Source organism: Osmerus mordax, chromosome 19, assembly GCF_038355195.1.
Source record: "Osmerus mordax isolate fOsmMor3 chromosome 19, fOsmMor3.pri, whole genome shotgun sequence".
In the NCBI taxonomy this organism is placed as follows: Eukaryota; Metazoa; Chordata; class Actinopteri; order Osmeriformes; family Osmeridae; genus Osmerus; species Osmerus mordax.
Window position 1 is genome coordinate 9,537,185 of NC_090068.1, and position 25,434 is coordinate 9,562,618.

At 51.4% G+C, this 25,434-nt stretch overlaps 1 protein-coding gene across 1 annotated transcript in view; it reads left to right on the plus strand.

Annotated features, from left to right (window-relative positions):
• Positions 1–18,423, plus strand: part of LOC136963103 (peripheral-type benzodiazepine receptor-associated protein 1-like) — a 53,484-nt gene extending 35,061 nt beyond the window's left edge. The window contains exons 13-31 of the mRNA XM_067257116.1: positions 1,458–1,638; positions 2,824–3,056; positions 3,919–4,028; positions 4,126–4,235; positions 4,348–5,226; positions 5,673–5,824; positions 6,251–6,763; positions 6,870–7,220; positions 7,377–7,535; positions 7,891–8,757; positions 9,556–9,658; positions 11,593–11,735; positions 12,379–12,547; positions 13,410–13,478; positions 14,146–14,193; positions 14,948–15,057; positions 15,206–15,277; positions 15,392–15,523; positions 16,378–18,423. Coding sequence (XP_067113217.1) covers positions 1,458–1,638; positions 2,824–3,056; positions 3,919–4,028; positions 4,126–4,235; positions 4,348–5,226; positions 5,673–5,824; positions 6,251–6,763; positions 6,870–7,220; positions 7,377–7,535; positions 7,891–8,757; positions 9,556–9,658; positions 11,593–11,735; positions 12,379–12,547; positions 13,410–13,478; positions 14,146–14,193; positions 14,948–15,057; positions 15,206–15,277; positions 15,392–15,523; positions 16,378–16,680 — 4,704 coding nt within the window. The 3' untranslated portion in view covers positions 16,681–18,423. The remainder of the gene's footprint in view (positions 1–1,457; positions 1,639–2,823; positions 3,057–3,918; positions 4,029–4,125; positions 4,236–4,347; positions 5,227–5,672; positions 5,825–6,250; positions 6,764–6,869; positions 7,221–7,376; positions 7,536–7,890; positions 8,758–9,555; positions 9,659–11,592; positions 11,736–12,378; positions 12,548–13,409; positions 13,479–14,145; positions 14,194–14,947; positions 15,058–15,205; positions 15,278–15,391; positions 15,524–16,377) is intronic.
• Positions 18,424–25,434: the final 7,011 nt, after the last annotated feature.

A 25,434-nucleotide genomic window follows, 5' to 3' on the forward strand; every position in this document is an offset into this window, starting at 1 on the left:
ACTCTCCCCAACCTCCTGTTCCTCTCACCCAGACTCCCTCCTCCTCAAACCTCCCATCTAAAGCTCCTCTTAGACCCAGCGCCCCACCTTGCCCTCACAACGCCTCAGACGACAACGTTTGTGTGCGGAAAGCGGCGCTGCTCCCAGGCAGCAGATGTGGTTGCGAGTGGGTATCCTCGCGTTGAGGAGTCACGTTTCCCCCGAGGTTCTGCAGAATCCACGTGTTCCTCTCTGAGAACATCCCTAGTCTAGCCCGTGTGCTTTACTCCACGTCAGGCCATGACTGTCCACCATTTTCACATTTTGGACCTCCTGCCCCCCCCCCCCCCCCCCCCCTGTGCTGACTAGCCGGTCGCGCTTGTGTATATGTGCTTGAGGTGATTAAACTAAGTGTTGAACAGCCTGAGGCAGAAGGCTGCTTATAGATTAGTGTGTCTGTAGCGCGGCCGATACGTCCCTGCCGGCTTGGAGCGATGGCTTGTCATTGAACCTCGAGGTGCTAAGATAGCGTTAACCCTCTTTCTTGGCGGGCCCTGATATAGGGGTGCTTCTTTCTCTCACTTCATAGACGTTAATGTACGTTCCGATATTTGAGATATGACTCCAGAGTGAGGCTTGGTCACATCCTGGCGAGTGCTTATTCTGTGAAAACGCTATCAACTGTTGATCTGTGTCAACGTCATGTCCCCTCGTTTGACACGGTACATTTTAGAAAGGCCGTCTTTTTGGTAATTCTTTTTTTTGTTGCAGCTAGTGCTTTGGTGTAGGTGAGAGGTTTAACAGGAAACCGTGTTCAGACAGTTTCGTTCGGGGCCCCTGTCATGCCGGTCTGCCAGGAAACTCCCGCCACAACCGGAAGCGAAAGCAGCCGCTTATAGAAAGTCAGTGGGGCTGCTGCTCTGCTCAGTACTGCTCTGGTTGGGGCGCTCTGTAGTGGTTGTGGCGGGGTGAGCGCACTTCTCTGTCGGAGGGCGTGCAGCGTTTCTGCAGGCTCCGCTACGCTGCTCGTCACTCCCGCCTTCCCCTCGTACCCCTAAACCTCCTTTTACTAAACGCCTGCCAACTGTGACTTACACGCCCTCTGGCCTTATGACTTCTCCTTTCTCGTTTTGTTTTAGCTGAGTGATTCGAGTGCCGTATTTGCATCCTAGACCCCAATTATGCTTCATGGATGTTGCTTGTATGGATCATTTTATACATACAGTTACAATACAATTGATTGCATAGATTTCTGGCATGAATGATAATTACACCTACTATTAAATGTATTTGTTGTAGCTAATTGTGCAGCCACATGTAATGCGTAACGACATCCAAGGAAGTTGGCCTTGATAGAGCCGTGCTTGAAGCATGAATCAATGAGTTATTAGTCAGTGATGACCTGTGGGTGCTGGTTGAGATGTGTCTGAAGGCCAGGAGCACATTACGACCGTGGGTGTTGTCGTGTGTGTGTGCAGTCTAAGGTGCGGGACTTGGAGGATAAATGCCGCAGTCAGAGCGAGCAGTTTGGGCTGCTCTCCCACGAGCTGGAGAAGTTCCGCCTGCAAGCGTCCAAGATCGACATGGGTGACGCGTCCATCCTCACCAACCCCAGCCTCTGCCATCTGACCAATGGGCTGGGCCTGGCTGGAGAGAGAGGTAAAGATGTCCACTCAAGTCCAGCTCTTCATTTCGCACTCGTATATCCCATTATGTTCCTCTCATTCATATAATTCCTTTAGTCCTATGCGCTTTAATCTCAGGTTAACTCATATATAATATATTTTTTAGACACTGGGATCAGCTGGTTGACTGGTGTGTAACTGTACATGTGGGATTGTTTAGCTATTACAATAGGTCTAAACCAAGATGATTGAATTCTAAAGATATTCTACTGGATGTTTGACAAACAATGGGAACACACAACATTCTCCATAGTAATCCTTGCTACATTTGGCTCTGAAGCATCCAAATCCCAATCGCTATCCACTTCTACACACTCCAATCTATTCATCCATTCATCCTTCCACTCATCTATTCATCCCGTAGATGTGCTGTGTGTGTTCTACACTCAGGGGGGCCATGGGATTCCATGTCTCTGGGTGAAATAGCCTTCTGGAGTCTGGAGGGGAGTGACACTACGCCGTGCCCTGAGACCAGTGATCCACCTGGTACAGTTATGATGTCACTGTTACCGGCCGGTGTCACAAACACACGCCCTCCCTCACTGCCCTGCCTGGTTTGACCCCCCCGTCACCGTGCACTGATAGGCTAGTGCCGTCACCCGCGTCAGTATGCACACACGCTGCCTGTCGTCACTGACACACAGGTCTGTGAGGGGGAGGTCAGGTTGTGGGTTAGTGAGGTCCTGTAGCTGTGCAGCACTAAGCCCCTTAGGTCTTACTGGTCCCGGTGTGACACGCCGCCTGGGGTCGTGACCTTTTTCACCACAGAGACAGATGGAGGCTGCGGCTTGCTCTACACCGTTTAATCAGTCAGGAGCCGACCTTCAGCACTGCAGGTCACCTGACAACCTGCCCCTTCCCCTGCCTTACTCAGCCTCGACACTGTGGTGTGTGGACAGGGTGCTCATGTGTCCTTTCCTCTCCCTCCTCCTCTGCTCTCTCCTCCTCCCTCCTCCTCTATCCTCCTCCTCTTCTCTCTCCTCCTCTTCTCTCTCCTCCTCTCTCCTCCTCTTCTCTCTCCTCCTCTTTTCTCTCTCTCCTCCTCTTCTCTCTCCTCTCTCTCTGTCCTCCTCTTCTCTCTCCTCCTCTCTCCTCCTCCTCTTCTCTCTCCTCTCTCTCTCTGTCCTCCTCCTCCTCTTCTCTCTCCTCCTCCTCCTAGATGTGGCGGCAGCGTTACGGTTGGGGGCCACCCCCCACGCCGCAGGGCTGTCAAGGACGGAGCGCTCCCCCACCACCAAGCACCGAGAGCTGCCCACCATCAGCATCAAGTCAGGCTCGGCCTCCAGCACCACAAAGTCAGAGATCACCCACCTCAGCCCCAAGTCGGAAACCCACCTCAGCCCCAAGTCGGACACCCACCTCAGCCCCCGCAGGTCCAGCCCCACGCACGAGGTGAGAGCTCGGAGCCCTGACGGGGGGTTTCTAAATGACTCGCATGTAAGCGTTCACGTGAAATACCCGTTTTTTTGGGGAACTCCTATAAAGGTAGGACTTTAGGGACGTTCAGTGAATCTCTTGGAATTGCATGGTGTCAAAACATATGACTTTACGTTTGTTTACATGAAAACCTTCTATAGTAACTGTACAAATCTAAGTTTTTGGATATCTGACTTGATGGATTTAAAGCGACATCATTAACCCTTCCCTCGACTGACACAACACTAGCACGCCGGCCCAGTGGGAAATAAACCAACCCAGCTCCTCTTACAAACCGAAAACACTTGTTCCCTCAGCACAACCTTAGCTAGAAAACCATGCTTGCTGTGATTGTGTTAGGATGGTCCATCCAGATAGTGCTGGTTAAGTGTATAAAGGCTGTCTTTGAGGGTTCATCCAGCTAACCAACCAGTCAGCCAGCCAGCCGCTCTCTAAAGCTCATATTTAGTGAGATAATCCAGTGGCTGCTGTGGATTATGAAGGTTGTAGTAGTTGTAAGTGATTATCCTTAAAAGGGTTTTTGCCCAGGGGGGGTCAGTAAATATGGTGTGTTTTCTTATTGTTTACCTGCACAACCATTACAATTAGAGAGGCATCCACTCTGAATGAAGAGGACCAATATGCTGGCTTATCAAGGGGGGGAAACCACACAGTCTGGTACTCTGGCGGATGCCCTGGCTTTACGGGACATTAAGAGAACGCTGTGTAAGCGGCTTGTTAGTGGCTCGTTTGTCCCCATCCCCTGCGAATTGTGGGCCCGCGATGGTCACGTGATGTTATTGCGAGCGAGCCTCACGGCTGTGCTGTGGTTCCCCAGGTGGACACGGCCAGCGAGGTGGAGGAGCTGGACATCGACCTGGCCCCGGCGCCCTACAGCACCGCCGTCCGGGGGGCGGCCAAGCTCCAGGTGTTCATCTCCAGATACAGGTGAGGAGACGCAGTCACGTGACATGCGGGGGGGGGGGGGGGGGGGGGGATGCGTGTCTGGGACTCACCGGAGGAGGGGGGGGGTTTGTGTCGGCAGTTACAACCCCTACGACGGCCCCAATGACAACCCAGAGGTGGAGCTTCCTCTCACGGCTGGAGAGTACATCTACGTGTACGGAGACATGGATGACGACGGCTTCTATGAAGGTGCATGTTCCTCCAGACTGGTATCTCCTCTGTGTTTGACGAACGCTATCCATTGTTTTCGTCCATTTTTTTTTGGAAGGCTAAAATGTGTTCCCTGCGCCGCCCCCTGCAGGTGAGCTGATGGACGGGCGGAGAGGGCTGGTCCCCTCCAACTTCGTGGAGCGCGTTTCCGACGACGACGTCATGAGCGCCCCCCCTCCCGAGGGCGTGGAGATGTCCCACAACTCCCTGCTGGACAGCAGCCTCCACAGCGCCAGCGAGCGCCACCACCTCCCCCCGCCCCCCCGCATGGCCCCCGGCGCCTCCGACAGGACGGACCCTCCCCTGGCCTCCGCCTCCGCCCCCCCGGAGCCGCCCCCCTCCGCCCCCCCGGCCCCCCTCACCAACGGCCTGGACCTGGACCTGGAGGAGGTGGGGGCGGACACCGTGCCTTACCCCCGCAAGCTCACCCTCATCAAGCAGCTGGCCAAGAGCATCATCATCGGGTGGGACCCGCCGCTGGTGCCCGCCGGCTGGGGCAACGTGTGGAGCTACAACGTGTACGTGGACCAGGAGCTGCGCCTCAACGTGCCGTTCGGCGCCCAGACCAAGGCGGTGCTGGAGCGGCTGGACGTGACCCTCAAGGCGTACCGCGTGTCGGTGCAGAGCCTGACGGAGCGCGGCGCCTCCGACCAGCTGCGCTGCAGCGTGCTGGTGGGGCGCGACGTGTGCGTGGCGCCCACGCAGCTCCGCGTCGAGCGCCTCACCGCCACCTCGGCCAGCCTGGCCTGGCTGCCCAGCAACAGTAACTATGTGCACATTGTGTCCTTGAACGAGGAGGAGTGCGAGCTGGTGAAGGCCGGCTGCTACTCGCTGTGCCTCGCCAACCTGGCGCCCAGCCTGCACTACACCGTCAAGGTGGAGGCGCGGCCCCACCGCACGCCCTGGGAGCTCCCGCTGGATCGCCGCCAGCACAAGACCGCCACCATCTCCTTCTCCACCCTCATGGCAGGTCGGTGTTCACAGCCAGGGAACACACCCCTGCTGTAGGGCAGACCCTGCCGTTTTGGTACCTAATGATACATGTCTGATTATAGACAGCCGACGGCAAAAGCCTGAGTGTGTATTATATGCCGTCAGACAGGCGTGTTGCCGGGATAAGGCTGTATCAAATCAAAAGCTTTGTCTCTGAGGCCCTAGATCTGGATGAGCAGACTGTTTGGGGCTGAGCCCGCAGGGACAATCCTGTGTGTGTTTCCAAAATATGGCCTAACATCAATATAATGTCCTGTTAGGTCATCGCTCTGAAATATCTGTCCATATCAAGGCTAAAGTGGATCAGACGGCGAGCAGGGCCTCTCTGCTGTAGGCTGCCAAGGCTGCTGATTTAATCCCTGGTCTCTCCCCTCTCCCCATCCCCCTCTCCCATCCCCCTTCCCCCTAACACCCCTCCCCCAGGCCCTCCTGATGCTCCCCTGGGCCTCCAGCTGGAGCGCGGCCCATCCCCAGGGATAGCTCTCATCAGCTGGCTGCCTGTCACCATAGATGCTGCAGGGACCTCCAACGGGGTCCGCGTCACCGGGTACACCATATACGCTGACAAGAAAAAGGCAAGAGCCGGCAGTGCTGTGGTCAGGCGGCAGATCAGATCCTTCCTCTGGAGGAGATAGGCCGCGCGTGTTGATGCATTGTTGTTGTTGTTGTTGTTGTTGTTGTCGTCATGGTGAAACAATACGATGTGTGAGAGGAACTGACGTGTGGTTGGTTTCTGGCTTGGTTGGTTTATGACTGACCTGCAGTTGTTAACTGTTGCAGTTGCGTACATACCTACCTACTATAACTAAACATAATACTGGGATTTGATATACTGTATGTTCTTCTGGAACACATTATCACATACCCCAAACTCCAATCATATTTCCTATCTTTGGGATTGTTAGTGGTACATGGTAAGGCAAGTGGTACTTTGTGAGGACTGTGTGTGTGTGTGTGTGTGTGTTTGCTGATACCACCATGACGCCCCTGTCCTGCTCCAGGTGTTGGAGGTGTCCTCCCCCACGGCGGGCAGTGCCCTCCTGGGCCCGTCCCAGATCCAGTCCCTCCAGGCTGCCCAGGAGCTCACCGTCCGCACCACGTCTGCCCACGGGGAGTCCCCCGACTCTGTGCCAGTCAGCGTGCCCGCCAAGCTGACCGCCATCATGACGGGCCCGGCCTCCCCCGGCCCGCCCTCCCCCGGCAGCAGAGCCCTCGCCGGCACCTACGCCCTGCCGGAACCCTCCGTCCTGCCCCCGTCGCCCTCCTACGGGAACTCTCCTGCCAAAACCTCCTCCATGCTGCCCCACGCCTCGCCGCTAGACGCACACGCCATGGGCCCCGCGGGCGGGCCCCCCGCCAACTCTGCCCCTGCCCTGCCCGTCAAAGCCCTTCTGCCCCCCCCTGCCTCCTACGCGGAGGCCTGGGCCAACCCCTCGTCCGGCGCCCCCCTCAGGGCTGCCTTGGCAGTGCAAGAGGCCACCCTACCGCCCAACTCCACCTTCGTCAGCCCAACGGTTAGGAGGCCGTCTCATCTCCCCCTCGGTGTGTTGTCGCAGGCGGTCTGTGTCGCTGGCGTTCTGGAGCTATAACCCTCTCCTCCTCTCCCGTGTGCCCCCCCAGGTCAGCGTGGCCTTGCCCCCCACCCCGCCACCAGCAGCAGTGGTCGCCCCGGCCGTGCTGGAGCACGACAGAGACACCAGCAGCCCCGTAGCGATGCGCCCCCTCGTCTCCATGTCGGAGTTCCTGGAGGACTCCCGTGCCAACTTCAGCACCCCCGAGCCCAGCCTGCCGCAGCCCAAGGCCCCCTTCACGGACCTGCTGGACCCCCAGGACACCCACCCCCTGGGGCCGCCCAACGCCTCGCCCATGGAGTCCGAGGCCGAGGAGGAGAGCGAGAGGAGCCGTCTGGTGTCCATCGAGGAGTTCCTCAGCCAGGAGCAGAACCCGGCTCACAGCGCCAGGCAGCAGCAGGTCACACAGCTTACTACTGTTTAGTGATAACCTAGACCCATGTCAGAAAGTCTGTTTGGGACAGTTCATTTTGCCCTTCGGGACGGTACTGGGACAGTAAGGAAAAAAGTTAGTTGAGAGCCCTGGTTGTGACCCTGTGCTGTGTGGTGTTACCAGGGTTACGGCGGGGCGCAGGCGGTCCCGGCCAGCGAGTACCAGGCCGAGAGCAGCCGGGGGTCGGACCTGTCTGACATCCTGGAGGAGGAGGAGGAAGACCTCTACTCTGACCCCCCCGGAGAGAGGCAGCCCCGGGGATACACCGTGGGAGCTAACCGGGTAACCCCCCCCACACACACACACACACCATCAAAGTCGATCGTACCGTACACTCCCAGACATTGAAGGCGGTGCGTATTGGTGAGCACAGCACCAGGTCTTGATGGTTAGGTTCTATCTAGCTTCTAGTTTCTTCACTTTTCTGTTGGTCTTCTTCTGGAACTTACCAGTTTGATTCTTGTTTCTCGTTCTTCTTTTCTTTGTCCTTACTGGGTGGCTTACCTGCCCCCTCCCCTCCCTCCGCCTTCACTGTACCTTTATAATACCACGGCCTTTTCACCCCCCCCCCCCCCCCCACCTCGTACCGCCCCCCGCCCACCCCTCGTCCCCCTCGTCCCCCCCGTGACCCCTGCAGTCGGACCGCTGGGAGGTGGACAGTGACGAGGAGGTGCTGGAGAGGATCCTGAAGCTTCCCCCGCAGGCCCCCCGCACCAAGCGGCTGTTCAGCATCCCCGAGGTGACAGACGAGGAGGACAACACCCAGGAGGAGCCGCCCCACCACCACCACCCCCACCCCCGCCCGGCCCCGGGCAGGCCCCGGCACGCGCACCGCCCTGGGGACGGCCCCCACAGCCCTCAACACCACCACCATCACCACCACCACCACCACCACCAGCCCGACCCCGAGACCCCACCGCACCACCACCACCACCACAACCACAGCGTCAGCCGGGAGTTCAGAAGCCAGGCCCGGGAGCAGGCCCGGCCCCAGCACAGGGTCCGCTACGCGGACGCGGTGGATGCCGTCGGCTACCCTGAGGAGGAGGGGGAGCTGGACTCTGATGCTAACCTGTACGCAGGGCCCAGCAGCGGGCAGGTGTGGACGCAGCGCGGCCCCCTCAAGGCCCCCCACCACCCCGGCCGGGAGGGGACGGTGGCCCTGGTGGGGGGGGTGGGCGACCGTCTCAGGAGGGAGGCCCTGCTCAGGAGTCAGATGGCCGTTGCGGCGGCGGCAGGCCACGGCCCGGCCTCCCAGGGCGGCCCCTACCTGGTCAGCAAGACGGTGCGCACGGTGAAGGCGCCCAGCCCGGGGGTGGAGATCGACGTGGAGTACGGCACGGACACCGACGAGGATCCCCTGGGCTACGCCCCGGGGGAGGTGGTGGTGGAGCAGATGAGCTCCGAGTGGTGGGTGGAGGGGGCCCAGCCGGACGCCTCCCGCCCCGCTCTCCGCCGCCCCAAGCCTGAGCTCCAGGCCTCGGCCGCAGCCCACCAGAAACGGGTGTGTTGTCCATGTCCCCACCCCCACCCTCCTCTCCACCGGCGGCAGAATGGCTGTAACCTCTTGTGTCCTTCAGTGGAGGATCCTGGGAGGATTAGCTAGCCGAGTAGCAGGCAGCAGAGCAGGGGGGTTAGACATCACTGTCGCAGGGCAGAGTAGCAACAGCGGGCCTGTACCTGGACCAGGGCCTTGTTAACAGACCAGGCCTGTACCTGGACCAGGGCCTTGTTAGCAGACCAGGCCTGTAGCCTCAGCTGCACTGTCATAGGGCCTTCAGCCACATGGCTAAAAGAGAGGCTGGATGGATGCAAAAGGTTACCCGTTTTTTTCCCTTGTGGCTGCATTTGGATCCCCTCTCCTCTCCTGGCATCTGTGTAGTCCTCCTGTTCTCCTGCTCCCAGAAGACTCCCTCAGTCGGACAGCTCCTCCCCCACAGAGCCACCCCCGCCCCCAACCCACCAGAACCTGACCCAACCCTCCTCCAGTCCCTCTGTCTGTCTCCTGCCCTGTAATGGCTTCCATTCACAAGAGGAAGTGCGTAGAGCTGCTATCCTGTGCTGCTTGTGTGATGTCAGAATGCACACAGCATGTCAATCTGTGGATGAAAAACTTCTCGGGGTCTGCTGGTTTCCCATGGCAGCATGATGTCATGACGGGCGCCTCCATAGACAAGAGTTGCATAACATCCATGTTTGCTCTTTGAGAGTTTGCAGGTGTCCTTTTCCCCTGTAGTGTGTGAGTGTTGTGTGTAGCTGTGTGTGTGTGTGTGCCTCTGACCGTCTTGTCTGTGCCCCCCAGGAGGGAGGCCGAGATCCGGGGCAGGAGGCTGGGGCTCCGTGGGGGGGAGGCCCGACAGAGCTCTCCCCTAAACTGGCACGCTCTGTAGCCAGGAAGATAAAAGGTCAGACTTTCAGTTCTCCCCCATTTGTTTTCTCCATCTCTCTTCTTTCTATCCATCTCTCTATCTTTTTATCTCTCTCTTTTCCAACATATTTATATCTGTACGCCAGTGCATCCTCTCCCCCCCATCCTACACGTCGACAGTCAGATTATCGCCAGGGGGGAGGGGGGAGGGGATGGACACAACAGGAGCTGGTTAGGGGTTAAAGGAGAGAGAGAGGGAGAGAGAAAGAGCTAAGCTCAGAACTGGCTTAACCCAACATGGCTTGTCATGACATGAGACAGGAGGAAGTGACAGCAATGAAAATAGTAACCTAGATTAGCCGGCAGTGAAACCAGGCTCCCTGGGGGGAGCATGGCTGCGTTCTACTCTCTCTCCCTCCATCTCTCCCTCCATCTCTCCCTCCATCTCTCCCTCCATCTCTCCCTCCATCTCTCCCTCCATCTCTCCCTCCATCTCTCCCTCCATCTCTCCCTCCATCTCTCCCTCCATCTCTCCCTCCATCTCTCCCTCCATTTCTCCTTCCATCTCTCCCTCCATCTCTCCCTCCATCTCTCCCTCCATCTCTCCCTCCATCTCTCCCTCCATCTCTCCCTCCATCTCTCCCTCCATCTCTCCTTCCATCTCTCCCTCCATCTCTCCCTCCATCTCTCCCTCCATCTCTCCCTCCATCTCTCCTTCCATCTCTCCCTCCATCTCTCCCTCCATCTCTCCCTTCATCTCTCCCTCCATCTCTCCCTCCATCTCTCCCTCCATCTCTCCCTCCATCTCTCCTTCCATCTCTCCCTCCATCTCTCCCTCCATCTCTCCCTCCATCTCTCCCTCCATCTCTCCTTCCATCTCTCCCTCCATCTCTCCCTCCATCTCTCCCTCCATCTCTCCTTCCATCTCTCCCTCCATCTCTCCCTCCATCTCTCCCTCCATCTCTCCCTCCATCTCTCCCTTCATCTCTCCCTCCATCTCTCCCTTCATCTCTCCCTTCATCTCTCCCTCCATCTCTCCCTCCATCTTTCCCTCCATCTCTCCCTCCATCTCTCCCTCCATCTCTCCCTCTGTTGGTCGCTCCAGGTTCCTCCTCCCTTTCCCCCCTCTCTCTTCTCTCCCTCTGTCTGAAGCTCACGCGTGCTCTGGTTGAACACATCACATGTAGAACTCGGCTATTCCGGGTTTGCGACTGACGAATGTGAGGCATGCACGCACGGTACACACACACACACACACGCGCGCTAACATCAACCCCACGCGGGCGCACGCAGGCAGGAAGAGCCCAGGGAGAAGCGAGTCTCGTATCTCAAGAGATAACCACTGAGGATATGAAAGTGTGCCGTCTTCTCCGTCCATGACTGTTGCTACAGATAGACTGATCCTTCCTAATGAGATAGACTACGTCTCACTGCTGCAGCTTACACGTTGCCACGGCAGCTTATTCACTCTCACTGTACAGGCCGGAGTGAACGCCATGCCCGGCGCTGTGGTGCTGGAAATGCTTTCCCACTCTCAGGGCAGCGTACAGGAACCCAGACCAGATGTTTTGTGTCCCGTCTCGTGGTGTTTCCCATGTAGGACATGCTCTTGGGATTCAAATCAAACATACCCGTGCAGTAGAGGATAGCGCTCTGAGTGTGAGTGTGTTTTAAGAGGTCATTTAATGGACTTACTGGACAACAGCGTAGTGCAGGAGAGCTGGGGATCATCAACATGAGTGCACGTTTCTCAATCTGCTCAGGCAGACTTAGGATCAGCGCTTGAGCTTGATTACCTCACTTAAGAACGCGTGTGGGGGTCGCCATGACAGCGTGGGGGGAGGGGAGGGGGGGGGGCTTCAGCATGTCACAGGCCATCCTAACCTAGCATTTCTGACCTGTGCATATAGACCAAACAGATGGGTTTTGTGCACTTCAGATGGGTCAATTCAATGTTTTGTGTGTGTGCAGAGAGTGTGGAGTCCGGCAGACCGATCGGAGACAGCGAGGTTCGTGTCTTCGTGGCCCTCTTCCCCTACGACCCGGTTGCCATGTCGCCCAACACGGACGCCGCCGAGGAGGAGCTGCCGTTCCGAGAGGGACAGATCATCAAGGTAGGCAGCCCTGCCCCTTCAACACTGCTGCCTTCAGCCCTGCCCCTTCAACACTGCTGCCTTCAGCCCTGCACCTTCAACACTGCTGCCTTCAGCCCTGCCCCTTCAACACTGCTGCCTTCAGCCCTGCCCCTTCAACACTGCTGCCTTCAGCCCTGCACCTTCAACACTGCTGCCTTCAGCCCTGCCCCTTCAACACTGCTGCCTTCAGCCCTGCCCCTTCAACACTGCTGCCTTCAGCCCTGCACCTTCAACACTGCTGCCTTCAGCCCTGCCCCTTCAACACTGCTGCCTTCAGCCCTGCCCCTTCAACACTGCTGCCTTCAGCCCTGCACCTTCAACACTGCTGCCTTCAGCCCTGCCCCTTCAACACTGCTGCCATCAGCCCTGCCCCTTCAACACTGCTGCCTTCAGCCCTGCCCCTTCAACACTGCTGCCTTCAGCCCTGCACCTTCAACACTGCTGTCTTTACTGATTAGGGTCAAGTACTGATGGGTCTAGCATTGGTAGGGCACCTGACTGTAGATCTGGAGGTCGCAGGTTCAAATCCCCCTATGTATGTTGCAATGGATAAAAGCTAAATGAATGCATTGTTGTCATTAGTATCTAACCCCACATGTGACATCTCTCCACCCTGGCCCAGGTGTACGGGGACAAGGATTCAGATGGGTTCTACCGGGGCGAGTCTGGAGGTCGTCTAGGTTACGTGCCGTGCAACATGGTGTCTGAGATCCAGGTGGAGGACGAGGAGACCAGAGAGCAGCTGCTTCAGCAGGGCTTCCTGGCCACCGACGCCTCCATGGAGAAGATAGGTACGTCAGCCCGCCAATCACCCATCACCAGCCAATCACAATAGATCTCCCACCCCCATCAAACTAGACAGAGACAAGCATTTCTGTTACATGTCAGCCCTGTGGCCTTTATCCATGTTGTCGGCTGGGGACTTTTGAAACTCTCAACAGGTGTTTCTTTTGTGGTTTTGGTTCATAAATTCCCCATTGTCTCCCATGTTGTGTGAAGTGAAAGTAAGTGAAAACGACAGCATACCCTTATTACGGGACACATTTGGTGAAGAAATGACACCTACCCACAATATCAGTAAAGGAGGGAATTAGTTGGCAACGCGAGGGCTGAAAGCACACGTTTCCCCAGACAGATACAGGCCTCCCCCGGCACTCCTTTGAGATGCTTTGCGTGCTTTCATGGTTCGTCTGTCACCTGCTTGTATTTCAGCTTCAGGACATCATGTTCACCTGGAGACCTGCGCCTGATCAGCTCAGTTTTTCACCGCTACTATGGCATGCAACTCCTTTCAAAGAAGTGCCAAACTTTAGTCAAGAGTGTCAATTTGTGAGCTAAGCCCCATAGAACCTCTGTGGTTGAGTATGACACAATACTAGGACCCCGCTCCCCCTGACTTGAGTTGACATTATGCTTCAACCTTCAGCTTTCTCACCGGAATGATCCTTGCAGATGTTTTAACCCTTTCACTTCCACTTTGTCTCCCTGCTGTGTGCGCGGGGTATCGGTTGGGTTCTCCAGCGCTCGTTTTGCGGCCTTCTCATTCTGTCTTTGTGTGGTCTACTTCTTCTCCATTTTTGCGTCTCTGTGTTTTGTTTTTGTTCTTTTTATTTTTGGTTACAAATGTTGGTGTCCTGTTAAAACTCCATAAAGGCACTCGCTCTCACGCACAGCTTCCCCGTCGCCCTGTCCCACCGCCGAAACCGCGACGATCCAAGAAAGGTGTGTCTGGCTCCTGCTGCTGGCTGTTTCTGTGCCTCTCTCTCCTCCTCCTCCTCCCTCCTCTCCCCCACTTTCTCTCCTCCTCCTCCCTCCTCTCCCCCACTCTCTCTCTCTACCTCTCACACGCACGCTCTCTCTCTCTCTCCCTGTTGCTTAGTGACCAGAGGGGATTCTTAATGAAGCGTGTTACTGTCACCATATCACACAAGCTATAACTTTTAATGGTTAGGGTTAAGATTAGGGTTAGGAACATGGTTACATTTCATGACAGCTAGATTCCATGTAACCTAGTGGTTACATTTAATATCAGCTATATTTCATATAACCTACTTGTACTTAATAGTAGTTTGAATGGAAAGTTAATTTGCCGGGATCCTGTAAGGCCAGGTAACCTGCCTTGGGGAACGTGTTAGTGGCTGGCTATTATGACACTGTTGCCTTCCAGTGACAGGCATACCCTAGAGTCAGGAAGGCCTCCCCTCTGATCTCCTCCATCTGTGCCCTGTGTGTGGTCCTGTGTGATGCCTCATGGAGCCCAGGGCTGCCTGGGCCCTGGTGGTCTCTACGTGTGGTTTGATCCCTCAGTGGTGTGGCTGGTAGACCCAGGGTGAAGTGTGTTAACTTGCTCCTCCTCTCTCCACTCCCCCCGCTCCCTCCCGTCCCCTAGTGGAGTCTGCAGCACAGTGGGAGGAGAGCTTAGACTCTTCCAGCCAAGGTTGGTCCATCCCCCCTCCCCCCAGCACGACCCCCCCACCGCCCCTCCGCCTCCCTCCAGCATGCCTCAGATAAATGCTCCGGATTCCCTCGGCCCCCTGCATGCCTTCACCTGGTCCTCTACTGTGTGTCCTCATCGTGTGAGCTCTGCCTCGTCCTCTAACTTCCTCATGGCCACAGGCGAGTCAGAGACTGGCGACGTTCTCGAAACACACTTCCTCCTGCTCGCTCCTCGCTAGCCCCTGACGACATGGCCCCCGGCATGGACGTCTGTTTCTCTTCCTGATTTGGGATGACTGGAATAGGACATGTACTGTACATTCGCTGTAGTGCTTGCTGAGAAATGTACTAACTGGTCACTAAACAAACCTGTGATGTTCATCTGTTAACTCTCTGTCACCCCCTTATTCTGACACCTCCGTTGTGTGAAGCTGGCCCAGCGCAGCGTGATGCTAACTGGAAATTACATTTACATTCACATTTAGTCATTTAGCAGACGCTCTTATCCAGAGCGACTTACAGTAAGTACAGGGACATTCCCCTGAGGCAAGTAAGGTGAAGTGCCTTGCCCAAGGACACAACGTCAGTTGGCATGACCGGGAATCGAACTGGCAACCTTCGGATTACTAGCCCGATTCCCTCACCGCTCAGCCATCTGACTCCCATAACCTGCATGCCGATAAGCTGTGCGCCACACTCGAGTCACTGGCCTGGTCCACACAAACTCTCACTGCAGTCCACTGTGTGTTTGACAGATCCCAGCCAATCTGCTGTTGCCACGGGCAACCCAGAACCGGGCCCTCGCAGGATGGTGGCCATCTTTGATTACGACCCTCGAGAGAGCTCACCCAACACCGACGTAGAGGTGAGAGCCTGCCCTTATCAACAGCAAACAGTAGGTTTAGATCATCGCCGATGATGTTGACAAATATCTGACTCGTACTGATATATTCTACTAATCGTCTTGCACCCTCTTGTCTTATTTGTGTTCTTTTCCCTGCCGACCCCTGCAGGCTGAGTTGACCTTCAGTGCAGGAGACATCATCTATGTATTCGGAGACATGGATGACGATGGCTTCTTTTACGTGAGTGGATTAGTTATCTGGTGGACTGTCTTGACTGACTGTCTTGACTGACTGTCTTGACTGACTGTCTTGTCAGGCTGCTGTTGCTAACATGCGTGTTTGGGTGGTTTCCAGGGAGACCTGAACGGACAGAAGGGCCTGGTGCCGTCCAACTTCCTGCAGGCCGTGCCGGAGACGGGGGAGGAGGGGGCCGGGGGGGGACCCCCGGCAGAGGGGCCTGCGGCAGCCACCAGGAGAGACTCCCAGGTGAAACCCCCTCTCCCTGTGTCCCCTATATCGTGACACAGGGAGGACTGACCTTGCGGCCACATGGCCACTACCTTGTGGCCGAAGGCTAAATGATGTTTGTCGCACGACTTCACATTTGACTTCTTTCATGTCCGTGTTACTGACTTGACACAGCTATCTTTTTTCCATATCTATCTTTTTGTAGTTTGATTCTTGTCTTTTTGTATTGTCTATATAATTTCCCTGTTCTATTTTCTTGCCCCTCTGTCTCCTGCATGGCCTTGTGCAGAAGCAAAAACGATCTGTGCACTTTAAGACTTGAGCGTAAGTGTTCCTCTTGTCAGGGAAACAGCCCCAGACAAGAGCCTGAACGCCCTCCTCCAACTCCTCCCCTTCCTCCCCCCTCCCTCCCTTCCCCCTCCCTCCCTCCCCCCTCCATCCCTTCCCCCTCCCTCCCTCCCCCCTCCCTCCCTTCCTCCTTCCTCCCCACTCCCTCCCTACATGCTAGCTCCCTAGGTTCCTGCCCAGCGTAGGAGACCAGCCCCAGAGATGGTGTTGATATGGGCCTGTTCTGTCTGTCTGTCCTGAGATCCCCCTGCATTCATGCTCCTGTGGTCCTCATGTGTCCTCAATCTCCTAACGTGTAAACATTCAGTAGAGCTTTGTGTACATGAGTAGTGAGTGTCCTCTCTAGGTTTTGGTACTTCGTTGAATCAGTTTAGGTGTCGTGTTGGTACATAAACTGATTCTCTGTAAGTTGAGTTGGACAGTGTGCCACTTGAGGGGTATGGTTGGCTAGATAAGTATAGTACTGATAAAGTGCATGATTAGGTAGCGTCATATTCTCATCCACGGTGTCGGCCCTCCTCCAGGTGAGCGCGATCACCTCCGTGGAGCAGCTGGAGCCACGGGCCACGGGCCCAGATGAGGCCGTGCAGCCCCAGGCAGGGCTGGCCCTCTCCCAGCGCACCGTCCTGGAGCCAGCAGCAGAGGTTGAGCCGTCGCCAGCACCACACCCTGCCCACGCCCCCGCCCCCAGGCAGGTCACAAGCTCCTCCCCCCCTGACCCCCCCGCACAAACAGACTCCTCCCCACCGGGCAAGAAGAAGAAAAGTTTCTTCTCCAAAGGGAAAAAGCTGTTTAGAAAGCTGGGCTCCTCCAGCAAGAAGGAATGAGAGCTGGGATGACAGTTCCACTTTGAAAGCACTTTTCCATGTTTGTCGGTCGTCTCAGATGTTAGCATTGAACTAACACATCACTAGGACATATATATAGACCTTAACACACCTATAAAGCTCTGTATGACACTTCCTAGACCAGCTGTCCAGATATGATGCGTATATTCAGCTCTATGGCCAACATAACGCTGCAGCGTCAGCATGTTCATTTGCATGTGGCCGTATTTAAACTCCCCGCTCTCTCACAGTCTGCCTCAAAATATCCCCTGATTAAGTATTAACCAGTAGTTCACTCTTTTGAGGTTTAGACTTAATCTCAAAGTAATCTCTGAAGGATTTGCCTCGAGGGATGTGACACTGAAGTGATTTGGAGATGCTACACCTGGACGAACTGGTGGGTCAGTGCGGTGAGGCTCATTCCAGGGTCATGGTGCGGCCGTGAGACGGGAAAGTGAGTCTGTTTCTGGTGTTCTCACTCTGTGTAGATCTACCTGCAGTAGAGCAGCAACCTGATCAATTCTAATTAGATTTCAAACAGGTTTTTTTCGGTCGGTTGTGAGAAGCATTCTATTATTATATTACAGTTGTGTTTTAATGCCGACTAAGTGTACAAACTGGGCAATTTGCGAATGTGTACAATTGCAGTTAGTTAACTGTACAAACTGTCAGTCTGTCCCAATCCGGAGTGTTAGTTTTGGTCGGGCGGGGTGTTGCATGCTGTGGTGTCAGAGCAGGAAGTCCTTAGTGGCTCGCTGCAGCTGAGATGGCCCTACATGTGAAGGGGCTGCAGGTGGAGAGGCGCCCTGGTCAGTGCAGTGTTTCTGGGTGTGGATGGAGGAGGGAGCCAGGGGCCTGCGGAGGTGTTTGTGGGCAGAGGATGTCTGCAGACTGCCGACACTGAAGCTTGGAAATGCCTTTTTTTTTTTCAGACGATGACACGGAACTCATGGTCATGACTCTGGCACTGGACAGGCCTGGATGTTGTGTGTGTGTGTGCACGTGTGTGTGTGTGCGTGCGCCAGGAAGGATAACAAAAGAAGCCCATGGTTCCATGTCTCTCTGCTGGTGTTATTGGGTCAGTCTGGAGTCCTTATGTCCATCAGCCTGTCTGCTGCTGCAGTCTCAGCCTCCGTTTTAGGAGTACTGTAGGGTTAGGGGACAAGTCACTCAAACTTAACACAAGTATTGGTTCTTGACCGCTTAGACCACTCTGGTAATGTAGTTTTTGACAACACAAGCACTGTAGTTTTTCTGTCTTACACGGTAGGCAAAGACACAGTGTATATATGCAGTGGTTTCTGAGTGTGGTATCCTAATGAGAAAGGTCCTTTCTTACTGCAATATGTTTGTCCTGACATTGTTTTGTTTGTTTGATTTAGTTTAGTTTCATTACTCTTGGGCTATAATTGGGTTAAATGATTTCTCAGGTTTTTACTCAAGTCTGTTAGTTGTGTAATGAGCCATGTTGTCTTAGCTGTGGCTGTCTAAACTGCAGGATAAGATACTTGCCAAAATCTTTGGTGTTTTGCCTGTTACCAAGTCAGCAAGAGCACCAGGGTTGTGTTCAGTGGTGAACAGTCAAGTGATGATGAATGTGTAATGTGAAAGAGTAGTGTATTTGTTATATGTGACAGTCTGCTGGCTCCTTTCAATAGCCCCTGTCATGAAGGTGGAGTCAAAGCACACCTGACAGTATATGTTGGAGGCAAATCTGGTTTATTTGTTATTTTGAATCTTTTCTTTTTGGGGGGAAGGGGGGGTGAGGGGGAACTATTTTATTTTTGTACCATCTAGTTCTGTCATTGTTGTTGAAGGGACCCTAATGATTAGTGGAACATGCCAATGAAGAAAGGACTGGCTTGAATGTGTTAGATGGTGTTTTTACAGGGCTGCACAGAACCAGGAACGAGGTAGCACAGGTCGTAATGTCAGAGGAGGTACTTTGAAGTTGCCGAAATGTAGTCTATTCGTATGTCCTCATGGCCTTTAATGCACTGCTGTTCCCTACCCTGCTCTGTAGTAAGAAGGCTGCTACACTTATCACTCACCGTAGGTAGGTAGTACCCCTGTCCAATGAGACTGTCCCCTAGTCCAGCTCTGCTACTTCAAAATGACCTGAACCTTTAGGAAGCATTTTAGGCAAGTTGATATTATTTAGCCTTACAAGACCTTGTTTAGTCTTAATGTGTTGTTTACATGACTTTTATCGACTGCATGCATAATGATGTGTACCCATATTCTGCCTTATTAATTTATTGTAATATTTATGTATTTATAGTTCTACTTGGATATATTTCGGTAGTCTGACTGTGAATGCAGTGGTAAGCCAAGTATGGAGCGTGGTGTGTTTAGGAGTTTATGTCTGTATATAATGCACAGTGTTCGGTAGGTTGCTGATGGGACTTTGATAAGAAGTACGGTATTTTCATACAGAGAAGGATTTTCTTTTCTGTCTTTCCTGACCTGTATGCAGTCTTCTAAAACCAAGTGGAAGATGTGCTTTTTGTATAATAAGGTTTTTATTACCCATTTTGGAAGTTCACCTGTAAATATGTGTTTGTTTATATTGTTTTTCAGATGTCTTTTTGCATGTCAAGGCAGTGTTGGTTGAAGAGGAATATCAGAGATAGGGCACAGACTTGTTGACGTTGTGGCAGTTTCTTTCAATATGGATCTTTTTACAGGAATAAAGTCTATTTTCACAGAAATCTTAAGTGATGTTCCTCGTCTTGTAGTTACTTACCACTGTTCCTATCTGTCTAAAATCATATTTGGGTGTAGAATTCATTGAAAAACAGAAACACTATCATTTCAAATCGAAAGTTCTTTATTCATTTCAAACAGCCAATACATCCTAATCAAATGCACGTCATTATAACCATATAAGAAGGAAACCTCTCTGGCCCGCTGAGGGAAAACGAAAGGCCCGAGGAGTCTGTCTTTGTTCGTTGGTGTGCACCGCCCATGTGAACTGTGGAGACACTCTGAGCTGTGCACCGCCACGTGGAACAAAGCAGGTTCCCCTTTTTCTGATTTCCTGAGTGTCTCCGCGCCATGATTGCTGCTCCTTTCACCGTAGCCAACAGTACACTCATCCATAAAGTAGGAAACACTACACTGTGGCGAGGAGTTTAGTAGTGCTTTCTACTTTATGGATGACTGCACTGTACATCCCAAAGTCCTCTTCTTGTCTTTGTTCTTCTTCTTTGCACCTGCCCCTGCTGGCGTCCATAACTGCATTAAGCTCAGCCAGACATGGACAGACACTTACAGAAGTTGTTTGTTTTTCATTGTATGCATCACTACAGAACAGTTCTACAACAATATGCTCTATGCTTTAAGTTTAGAGGAACATTTGACTGCTAATGAGAAATAATGTCCTTGCATGTGGAGGTAGACTTACACATTACACAGACACATCCATGCTTCTGCATGGATCTCCAAAGAACTTCATGAAAATCATAGTGGAGGTTGTAGTAGAGAATATACCCAGCCCAGTCTACCCCACCCAATGCCTCCAACTCCTTATTTCTATATCATTTATCAGAACAAGACAAAAGCACTGTCTTACGGCAGCCATTTTGTTTAGGGTGAGTAAGCTTTTTTTCAGACATTTTACTCGTTAGGAACAATTTTCTTTGAATTTTAAATAAAAGTTGGATCAAACTTAATCTACTTTGAATTTATTTGAAACTGCAACCCATAAAAAAACACAAAACAACCAACATATGCCAGAATTAAAACTGCATTATTCAAGTCAGCAAAACGGTTGTAATTACCATGAAATGACTGCAGAATTAGAACTTATTTGTTGTGACAAAATGTTTTAAAAGTGCCATATATTAAACTAAATGGATAAATAACCATAGCTTACATTTTATTGAGAAAAAAAATTTCATCATAAATATTAGCTTTACAAATGTAATCCCAAATACAAAATAATGCGATAAAAAATAGACAATTAAATATCCATACTGTACCTCACCAACAAGTGTATTTTTTTCTGAAGAGCTAAGAACTTAGGTTTTGTTGCCTTCGATGTCTTCTTCTCCATGTCCAAGAGGTGGATGAAGAAGAAGAAGAAGTTGTGTCCCTTTTAACTGTGGAGCCCCAGATCACGTGGACTGAACCACAGGAAGAGGTCTAACAGTCACCGACGCTCTCTTCTGCTTCCGGGAAATTCTCTCACTCCTGCAGATGCAAGACACCACGCCTATTAGAACTGAGAACTCATCTACCAGAGTATAGTTCTTTTCAGAGACCATTTAGATATATATTTAAATATAATTGGGTTCAGGATCCATGCCTCAGAGACATAGTGTTGGGGTTATGGAGTCACTCTGCTCAGTATAAGACGTCTTGATAACACGTGGTTGTATCAACTTTTTGTCTCTTGGTTCCACCTTTGTCTGAATTCAACAGGTGGAGAATGTTCCACAACAAGAGTGAGGTTCTAGAAGGCGCCTGTCCTGTCCTCGTCTGCACATGCCCCACTCTGCATCTTAGAACCACCTCCACGTACCTCTCCTGTTCTCTGTTCGGGGGTTTATTGCAACCAGGTTGCACCAAATATATGTGTAGCTGTGAATACTATTTTCTGAAGCTTTATGACATTGTAATGCAGAGGACTTCAGCAATTCTGATGAGGATTGAGGGGGAGATATGGCAGTTATGTATTTGTCTGGAGTTTATTGTTGCTGAGGGTACATGCATAGCAGGTGACACCTTTGCTATGCATGTACTTCCAGCAAACAATATGCAGAAGTGGGTAGTTTCTACACAGCTTAAGATAACACATGTTACTTCATAGGTTATTGACTCAGTTTAACTTGTATTGGAAGTTTTTACTTCTTGCAGCACACAAGCTAGATAGTGGATCTGATAAAACTTGTCAGGAAGTACCTGTTGGAGAATAACCTCATGTTATTTCCTGTGTTGAGGCCTTCATGAGCTCATACTTAGATTCCTTTCAGATTACTTTAATATGTACATCGCATACTAAATAAGATTCAAATTAATGGTTCATGTTATTAGAATAACAGACGTATATTTTGAAGGATGAAAGTCAGTTATTTTTAATGTGGCACTGCATGACTGGTTACTACACATTTTCCTCAACATAATTATCCAGTGAGACTTACAATCTCAGTGCACAATTCTCAAGACATCACAAAACTTAAAACAGCCGAATACATTTTCTTTTCATCCGGTGTCGACATACTCCACAACTCATAAAGAAAGAGCAAGAGAGGGAGGAAGTGGGGGAGGGCTGGAACACAGTAGGCCACACTCAAACTTTTAGTTTTAAAGGCTTCGTTGATTTAGACTGCACCATTGTACTTTTCAAAGGACTCATCACAAGGTGTGCCTACACTAATGCAATGAAACAGTATGAGAGTCCCACACCTGTAAACGGTAGTCTGATGACATTTGGATTATGTTCAGTTTGTCTCTCCCTGAGTCTCACACGTGTTTCCATGGGCCCGTGCACAGTTCAATTCTCATTTCACGGCTGAAAGGCCAGAGAAGTTTCAATTCCCCCTGTACAACTTTAAAACACTCTCTCCGGTGCAACAGTCAAACTGGTTGTTATTGTTGGAAGTGTTTTTGTGATGACATCAAATTACGTGATGTGGTGCTTTGGAAATCAATATAATATTGGCGGTATCAAGGTCATATAACCGCCTGACAGCTCACTAAGATCTTACTTGATCCTTTGCTCCTGGTCACATCATCATTGACTTTTGAAAACATTTGAGCAGACTTTGCGTGTGTTGTAGTTGTAAACTGTTCCCAGACCATTGTTCCGTGTGCCCATATTTAAAATGGTCTACATTTGTTTTACGCACCTTTTTTAATGCATCCCTTTTCTCTCACTCTTTTTTTACAATTTCTCCCTCGTGTATGTTTAGGAAATCATGTAGAGACACATTTACAAAGGCTTAAATGTCACTTCTGTTCTGGAGAGGAAGTAGAAATACCACAGATTCAGGGTGTCAGTATAAATACATTTATTCAAATAAATACATCTTCCCAAATGTGTAATTTTGCGAAAAGCATGTTCTGCCCTTGTGATTGTGACTACTAATGTCTGTTGAAAAGGGAGACGCATTTACACTGCCTTGATTTTCTCCCATGAAATCCATCCCTCAAGAGAACTCGTGTAGGTTAATGGGTGAGAGAAATGAGGGAAACAGCCTGTCACAGATGCCTTGAGGGACATTGGGCGGAGTAATGTATACTGCACCCTACATACAGTAGTCAAGTCAAATTTATTTATAAAGCACATTTAAAAACCACATATGTCGACCAAAGTGCTGTACAGTCAAAACATAAAACCAGTTAGACATATTTATAGGACATGACAAACATAAACAAAAATTCCTACCCAATTCCAGACTCAAATTCTAAAGAAAAAAAGATAGGCCTTAAGGTGGGATTTAAAAATGTTGCTACAAGTAAAGGACCTAATATATAAAGGCTGTTCCACAACTTTGCAACAGAAACTTCAAACGTGACCATCGAACGCACAAAAGCAGTTGGTTGGACGACCTTCGGGTCCAGTATACTACCATACGCACAAATAGAAATAAAGGCAGTAAAACATACTTGATACAGTATAGCGAGAGAGTGTGTGTGTGTGTGTGTGTGTGTGTGTGTGTGTGTGTGTGTGTGTGTGCGGGTGGCAGGACCCTGCCAGTGTTGCGGTGTCCACGTGAGAGCCTTTTAGGAAGTGATCAGTGGCCGTGATGAGCACCATGCCAGGGAGGCCTTCCAGAGGGCACGCCGTCCCCCTGAGATAGACCTTATCTGGGCCAGCAGCCATTTCCCCTCCCTGCCTCTGCTCCCCCAGGCCTTCTCACGCTGCTCAGGCAGAGTGTCGACACCAAACCACACACCCAGCCACTGGGACACTCTCTGGCCCCACCTTCATCTATGGCATACGTCTCTTTCCAACCAAAGAGACACTTTAATGGCATCGATAATTCTATTTATACACAATCGCTCACAATGTGTTCAATGCATGAACTAGCACTTGATTGTTTTGCAATGTTCCAAAATTGGATCTGCACATTTTGGTTGAAATACTTAATGAGAAGCCTTGCTGAGGACATTTCACCATAGCAACATGGCTGCAGAAAACCCCCACTGGCTCAGTTCTGTCGCCGCTCTCACAACGCCCGAGAGGGAGGAAGTTCCCTCTGACATTATGAAACACTGTCACGAGCGCTTAAGTGCATGTTTCTGAGGTGCTGTTGAAACATTTGGAATGGTCTTTGCTGTGGTGTCGTCTCCATGTCACCATCTCATCACTGTTCCCATCCACTGTAGAATGCGTGCCAATTGTTGGAGGAATAGCATAAACTTTAGCCAGTAGTCATCATGTTGACGACATGTTGAAAACCCAGGATGTTGTAACTTCTAGTTTAATCTCTCTGTGACCACAGTGTCACGAAAATATGAGCCAGGATGAAGCCTGGATACTAGTTGTTATCAACCAGGAATCAGATTGATATGCAATATATCAATTTTAAACATTAGTAGCACCACAGACATGTCCAAATAAGGGCAAAACCAAGCATGGCAGCCACCAATGAGACCTGGCTATGCAGGCCTGTGCATCCTTGTGAGATCAGACAAAGAACAGTACAATCTGCAGACACAGAGTGTGTGATGTTCTGTGCTGGAGTTAAAGCACGAGTCACAGTCACAACCACAAGGCGGGGCTGACAGCACCAAACCTCTGTCACAGAACCTGTGGTTAGCCGTGAGATACAGATAGCTGGTTCACTAGTTTTGTTCTTACTGTGCAGATACATATAGAACCACCCACTGCCATCATTGAATGACTGATCAAAATGGGTTTACAAATATACATTACATTTCACATTTACATTTAGCAGACGCTCTTATCCAGAGCGACTTACAGTAAGTACAGGGACATTCCCCCCGAAGCAAGTGGGGTGAAGTGCCTTGCCCAAGGACACAACGTCATTTAGCACGGCCGGGAATCGAACTGGCAACCTTCAGATTACTAGCCCGACTCCCTCACCGCTCAGCCATCTGACTCCCTGTATATAATATAGTTGAGGAACAAGGTGAAACCAGACTTGACTGTTTAGCATATATTATTTGACGTGTTGTTCTTCATGAGATAGATGCGTGTTCTTAGTTCTTAGAGTTGATGTAACTAAGACTCACCTACCCCCTCCTCTTGCCATAGTGGCACAGTATGGAGGCTGAAGTGAAACCACAGGAAGTCGACTAAGACTGGTGGTTTATCAAACACATTTATCTCATTTGACTGTCAACTGTTCCGGCCCACTTGGGACTGTTTCTCCAAAAGTTTTCTGGTGTGCATTCAATAACGAAACGTTAAAAGCACGACTTCAGAAGACATAGTTTTTGTTACTGTAGTTAGTATGAATACACTTCCATTGTGAAGAAGATGTAACATGATCATGCGAGAGTATTATCGGGCACTGTAGGTCAAACCTTAGTGTAAATACTGCTTCATATAACTAATGTATCACACCCACTGAAGAATGCAATATTCTGAAAAAATGGCTTTCGAGTGAAGGAAATGTCACAGATATTGTGTTCATTGGGTTCATATGACATTGGCATGGAGTTGCATTTGAAGATAAGCCATGTCTGTCAGCAAGGTAACACCTCAGACAGGTTTTTTTTTACTTATCCTGCCCAAATAAGTTGTTCTTGCTCACTTGCAAAGCAATCTAAACACCAGGC